General features: G+C 26.6%; 1 protein-coding gene across 1 annotated transcript; it reads left to right on the top strand.

Moving 5' to 3' along the window:
- Positions 1 to 738: 738 nt before the first annotated feature.
- Positions 739 to 1,375, top strand: LOC127105805 (ethylene-responsive transcription factor ERF117). Its single transcript, XM_051043008.1, has 2 exons — positions 739 to 767; positions 874 to 1,375. The coding sequence occupies exons 1-2, from the start codon at positions 765 to 767 to the stop codon at positions 1,282 to 1,284; spliced, it is 414 nt and encodes a 137-aa protein (XP_050898965.1). The 5' UTR covers positions 739 to 764; the 3' UTR covers positions 1,285 to 1,375.
- Positions 1,376 to 7,615: the final 6,240 nt, after the last annotated feature.

Here is a 7,615-nt window from a genome sequence, read left to right as displayed (position 1 = left end):
AAAAATAATATTCAAATAAATTAATAAAAAAAAACTTATTGAAAATTTTATATTATAATTTATGGAAATATATTAGAGTTTTGACCATACATTCAAAGTATAACATACAGAGAGGTACAACTTTAAAAATTAACATTAAATCAAAAATTAAAAATAATATTCTAATAAATTAAAAAAAAGAAGACATTTTTTATTAAAAAGTTTTATATTATAACTTATTCCAAAAAATAAATTATATATATATATATATATATATATATATATATATATATATATATATATATATATATATATATATATATATATATATATATATATATATATATATATATATATATAATTTATTCCTTGGTCAAAACTCTAATATATATATCCATAAATTATAATATAAAACTTTCAATAAAAATGCCTTCTTTTTCTTAATTTATTAGAATATTATTTTTAATTTTTAATTTAATGTTAATTTTTTTTAGTTGTACCTCTTTATATATTATAATTTGATTGTATATAATGGTGGTCAATATAAATAATATTTAACAAAAATAATTTAATAAAATTTTCATTCAATTTCTTTATTATAAGATTTTTAAAATATGTGTGAAATAAAAAAGTGAATGTTATTGACTAAAGATATTGAATCTAAACTTATTCAAAAAAATCTCTTCTTTAAATTAGAGATTATAAATAAGAGCTTTTCATTGCAAGAACAAGAAGAGCAAAAACAATTAATTTATGTTTTATTTATTGTAATCTTTTGAGTGGGCATGGTACGTGAATTTACTCAGCGTTATTAAAAAAATTTATGTGTATTTTTTTATTTTTAAGTTTTAATCAAATATCTCTTTGTTTTTCTCTATTTATTTTTTTAATCAGGTATTAAAAATGGTGAAAAAGAAGAACTCAATCCAAAAAAAAGAAAAAGTTAAAGTAAAGGTTAAAAAACAAAATCGTTCAACAATTACGAACCCTAAAAAAGTCGAGATTATTGATGGAGTGAAGCTTTATCTGAAAGATAGTGGACAACAATTGACTTCTACAAGTAAGTATAAATGTGTTCGATTGAGAAGGAGAAAATACTCCGATGAGATTCAAGATCCATTTGTTAAGAAAAGAATATGGTTAGGTACTTTTGATACTGAAATACAAGCTACTAAGGCTTATAGTCGAAAGATGGACGAGTACGAAGAAAAGAAGTTAGCTGAAATTACGTCGTACAAGGAAGATGTGAAATCACGTAATAACTATGATAATCTGAAGACGATGAGTATGAAGAAAAGAAGTTAGATGAAACGGAGTTAGATGCCCATTGTGATGTATGTTATATTATAAATAAGAGATTAAACTCTTAATCTATTAGGATGAATGAGATTTTTATTTCGCAGAAATCTACAATAAAATTATATTTTTAATTTAATTGTAGAATAAAACTCTGAGTAAATTAATTTCTCATTGTATTTGAATAGGCGATCTTGCTTTATACATGTTAAAATATATGATTCTCTAGTTTATATATATATATATATATATATATATATATATATATATATATATATATATATATATATATATATATATATATATATATATATATATATATTTGATTCAATTTATGTTGCTTCAATCACTAACAAAATATAAAATAAATATAGCCTAAAAATATTGTTTTTTTTATAAATTTGAGATCAAATACAACTAATTTTTTATAAGTATTTTGCTTATATGTTTTTGGATTATTATGTTAAAGGGACAAAGTTTTCACCCTTGAACAAGGATGATTAATCTTTGTTAAAGAATTTGTGGGGCATCCTCCCAACAGAATTTTTCTATACACATAGAGTAAGAAATTAAATGATAATTTCTTTTAATTGCTCAAAATTTGTTACCAATTGATTTTTTTACTCTTTTATTTTAATAGAATTTATTTTAAACCGATGACTTGAACTAAACCATTATATAAATAGTCGTATCTTAATTATTATTTTCGTATTTATAAAACTAATGGTTTATCGAGCACATCATATATATTAAAAATAAATAAAAAATAAAAATATTATTATAAATATATTTATTCAGACTAATATACTTTTAAAATCTAAATTTTAATTTAGATAACATTTGATGAAAACATTCATTGTTAATGTTCTTTCAATGTATTTCAAATCCGTTTTATTTATTATTTACATGAAAATCAAATTTATGCTATATTATGAGCAAGATGTTCAAATCTAAATCGATTTAAATAAAATTGTAAATCGATTCAAAAAATCAAAACTTTCAAAAAACTAAATCATTTTGGATATATTTGAATTCTCTTTTATGAAAATCGTTCATATTGAATTAAATTTTAAATTGATTTTTCAAAATCAACCCAAACTAAATTGGACCAGTTTCATATATTTTAATATTTTTTTATTAATGTGATATATGTTAGGTTAATTTATTACTCATTGTTATTTAATTTGTTTAAGTATTATTAGTTGATCTATTTTATTTATTTTTGAACATAATTGATCATTCTCATTTGTAATTTTAACTTTAAAGATACTATTATTATGTATATCAGTTTAAATCAATTATTTTATAGTATTCTCAATATTAATATTAATAAAAAAATTATTTGTAATTTGAATATTTAAAATCCAATCCACTATTTACATGATGATGAAGTAAATTATTATGCTAATCGGGAGATTTGAGTCTTCAACATTTAATTATGGGTGGCTATGGAATCTAGTTTAGATTCTAGTTGCCTAAGAAGTTTATTTGTGTGTAGATTCTGATTTTTAAAATTATCATTTTGTTTCACTTGAATGTGCATGATCACAAAATTTTCAAGAGCATTAGCATCCTTTTATCCTTAAAAACTCAGAGGTACAACCTGTTGTTGTGAGGAGATTTTCTTGTAAGAAAAATATGAATGACCTCTGCGTCGTGGGTTATACATATTAGAATATGAATTCCCTTTCAGTAAATTATTAAAGTAATTTGCGTCTTCTAGACTAGACTCTCCATTTATAATCGTTTGACACTCAACACCAACATGACCAATAATCCCATAAATTTCATAAGATGGAACATTAGGGGTGACATTAATGACATTCAATTTATCAAGTTTTTTAAATGAAACATCAACTTTAGCAACAATTTAATCTAAAGTGTCATCTTCATATCTTTCCCCTTCAATGGGATGAACATTATGTGGAATTTTATCACTGTCCCACTAGTAGTGGTTATGCGTCATATCTTCAATGAAAGCATAAGAATCCTTTATATTTTTATTCATTAAAGGTTATCCAACAATGAAATTTTTGTCATCTTTGTCGTGTATATCCCATTATTAAAGGTATCAACAATTAGCCATTTTTCAAACCCATCACGAGGACATAACCTTAACATCTCAAAACTCTCTTATAAAGTGATTCTTCGTTATTTTGGGTAAAACATATGATTTGATTTCTTAATTGGATAATTTTTAGTTGATGCCATGTTGGGTTGAAATAGGAGAGTAGAGAATATAACCAAGCTCCGGATAAATGGAAATTTGAATCATTCATCAAGGAACTAAAAAATTGGTTTTGGTGTACCATAGATGATAAAAAAAGTTTTAGTTCAAAATTGTTAGCATCCACCTTAGGTTGCATAATACAAGAATGCAGTTTTGTATTTTTACGAGAGACGTACTCTTTTAAAGTTCAAATTTTAGTCATTACTCGTTCCTTTTGTCTTCTATAAATAATTTTTATATTTCGGGTATCGGTTCAACAAGATCCCATTACTTCAGACTTTCCTCATTTTAATAAGAAAGAGAATGTTTGGTAACAAAATAATAAAATAAAGTTTTTAGTCTAATTGATAGAAAAAATAAAAATTAATATCAAAACAAAATTCCTGATAACGACACTAAAAATAAAATAGGTTGCAAGTGCACGATTATACCGAGTACTAAAAATATTGTTCCTCGTAGACTTGTTATAGAAAGTATAAAATGATTCTCCTATTTTTTATGAGATTCAAACTATTACATAAATAATAGACATAATAATTTATATATTCTTTCAAAATATATAAATGTGTCTTGAACCAATGAATCACCTTCATAGTGGATTCATTAACAATACCCATTAAAAAAAATCTTTTTATTTATTTATAAAAAACGATTTAAAGAGAATCAAAACTATTTCATTATTTTGATTCGATCGTCTAATATTGTGTATTGAATATAAATATTCTCCTTTCAGTTTATCCGTTGATATCTAATATTATATCATTTTTTATAGAAACATTTATAAAATTCAACACAATTAAAGTACAATTGTAAAACTCATAATAAATTGTTAGAATTGGGATTTATAAAAAATCTATCATTCGTTATTCCTCATAATTCCAATACTATAAAATTTTAATCACACATGATCGTAGTAGATATAGAAAACATAATAAAAAACATAAGAAAATAAAGGAAGAATAAATAAATAAAAATTTGAATAACTTTTAGAAAAGAGTAGTATAAGGAATTAATAATCACTAAGGTATTTTATATTCTAATGTTTTCCCGTGATAACCCACCTTAAAACGGATGTCATTCACGTCGTTTTATAGGACAAAACTAGCCACAAATAGATTTTAATTATAGATACGGTTGATAATTAAATAAAACATAACCGACAAATTTGCAGGAACTAAAAAGACAATTGCCTTAGAAATTACTACAGGTAAACCGTAGTATGTACTTCTAAGAACATGACAAAACACGAAAAAGACACAACAGACATATCAAGGGATACAGTCGTACGTAGAGGTTGACCGTAGTATGTACTTCTAAGAACATGACAAAACGCGAAAACGACACAACGAACATATCAAGGGCTCTTCTAACAACTTTTGGCACCGAGTGTTCAACACTTAGATTTTATAAATATAACCTTCATTCTCCTTAGGTTTATTGAAAAAAGATAAAACAATAAAAACTAGTAGTAAAATAGAAATAAAATTATACTAAAAATATAAAATTATTATTGGAATTAAGCACTGAATATAGATAAACTTGACTTATCAATTTTATTCAAACATTTCATTCAAATATGTTATACTCTATGTTATTTTTTATTATTGCGCAACCCTGATAGATGATGTCATTTAGTTATCTTTCTACTTAGGAGTTACTTTGTTTTTAAGTGTTGAATGGAATTCACCTAAAGCAATCCTCTTGAAAATTATATCTTTCTTATCACTTTCGACTTATTAGACTGTGTATACTTACACAACTTTTCAAGGAACGTCTCGCTAGTCTCTTAAATAGGGATTCACATCATACTTTTATTTTTAGATTTGATGGTTCACATGACCTTATTCTTAGAAGGAACTTTTAGGGTCCGATCCTTGAATCCTAATCGTCAATGTGGTATCCACGATATAATTGTTTACCAAGGAAGGATGCAAAATAGCCACTAGAAGATCAACATTAATGGGATGCTACATGTATTTTCTAATAAGTTATGTAAGGTTGATGAAGACGTCGACACAACTTGTTGATTAGTCTTTTTAGTAGCACAATTGAATATCTCCATAACACAATGGATGTTACTATTTTTAACCTAAGAAAATAAATTAGCTAAAGAGAACTAACCTCATCCCACCTAAACAATAGAGAGATAGTATAATTTTGTAGCCAATCTCCAATAGCTCTTATCATCACAGTAATTTAAGGCTCTTCTTGGAGCTAGAGACCACAATTGAGTCAAATTATTCCTAATAGAACCTTCATTTGCGGTAGTTATGTGATTTAGAGTAAGGATTCATGTAGGTATATGGTGCTTGGAAAGAAGATACACTCCTTAATGGTAAAAGTTTCTTGATTCTCGACAAAATTTTGGAAGGTACTCCATAGGAAATGAGATAAATGAATATGGATATAAAATAATAGTTAATGACTCATCCAATTAATCTATAACTATTTGTAGGATAAACACTCAATAACCATGCAGGATAACCAATAAAGGAATTTTGAGATATAAAATAGTCATTGAGTATAATGGACCGACAAGAGTTAAAAAGATCTAAAATGGTTCATAAGTCGGAATTTTTTTATACTGGTGATAATGCTCATACGTAGCAGCTACTAATTATGATACATTATATCATGTCTCAAGGTTAAATAATAGTGAAACATGTGACTTCATAAACAAGAGGGGGGGGGGGGGGGTTGAATTATGGAGATTTGAAAAACTCTGATTTAAAACAAAATCATTTATAAAATCAGTGTTTGGAAGAATTAAAAAAACAAATGAATAAGTAGTAGAAAAATCAAAGGAAATACAATAAAGTAAAGAGATAAGGGATAGAGAGAAACACCAGTGATTTATATAGACTAGGCCTAAATTGACCTACTATTGTTCCCAAGAATTATTCTTAAAATTATCCAATAAGCTTGAGAGAATTTAGGAGGATACACCCACAAACCTCCTTATATAAGGAAATGGAGTTTTAAGGCTAAATTCCAACAAAACAACGAGCAATGTTTAGAGTGGCAATCCTCCAAACCAAATCGAGATTTTTCTGTGGGTTGATCTTGAACTAAAGATGGAGTTATATTTGGCTATACTCTGAACCAAGCCAAGGTTTTACACTGGATGACCTCGAACTGAGATGAGATTTTACACTATATCATCTAAAACCAACTAAGCTTTTACACCAGGCTGAACTCAGGAACAATGTGATATTTTAAACAAGCTAATCTCGAACTGACAGAGCTTTTAGCCGAGATGAGCTCAAGAGTCGTTGTGGATATTTAAATGGTTGATCATTACAAAACAAAAGATATATTTTTTTCTTATTGAAACTCATGAACTAAATATAGGCTTTCTAAGATAATCCCCCAAGTTTAGCTTGCAATCAAACAACCTTTTATAGAGGAAATATTTACTCAAGAGATAATACACTCTTGGTAAATTAGAATTAAGACCTCACCTAAAACAATGGTCATAACTTAGACTTAAGAATACTCTCAAAGCATTATGGTTAAATATATGTGAGAAACCGAGAGATTTATAGAAATAGAGAGAGAATGAAAAAGTTAGATCAAAGCTCATTTTCTAGATGTGAAAAAGTGATAGTGAGTGAGGTTCTTTATTTATAAAGCTGGAAACATTAAGTGGAAAATTTAAGTCATCTAATCATTTAGGCTAATCAACTATTTGACCTCAAAAAGGAATGTCCAACATATTTGTATTTCCTAAAGAGGCGACAAGGATCTTTGCGTGGAAGTTGGGAACATTCGATAGTAAAAATCGAAACATTCTTATTGTACATTGATCGGTCACCATTTCCATTGAATTCCCGCCGCTAATCCGACATATTTTCATCACCTTGGTAAGATTCATGGTTGTTTTTAGTTGCATTTGAGTCAATTAGCATGTTTTATTGGTTTGGTATTGCATTGCATTTGATTACGAGTTTATGTCAAAAAGATCTCGTTTATACTTCGTTTGGTAGTGTTATTGTTACAGGTTTAAAAGCAAGAATGGTGAAGTTCTGGACACTCTGAAGGATAAAAACATGAGAAAACGGCAGGTCAACCCGGGCACCCGTGTGCCACAACACTGCCCGTGTTGTTGAT

Source organism: Lathyrus oleraceus, chromosome 7, assembly GCF_024323335.1.
Source record: "Lathyrus oleraceus cultivar Zhongwan6 chromosome 7, CAAS_Psat_ZW6_1.0, whole genome shotgun sequence".
Classification (NCBI taxonomy): Eukaryota; Viridiplantae; Streptophyta; class Magnoliopsida; order Fabales; family Fabaceae; genus Lathyrus; species Lathyrus oleraceus.
Note: the sequence above shows the minus strand (reverse complement) of the source record. Positions and strands in the feature narration are given on the sequence as shown.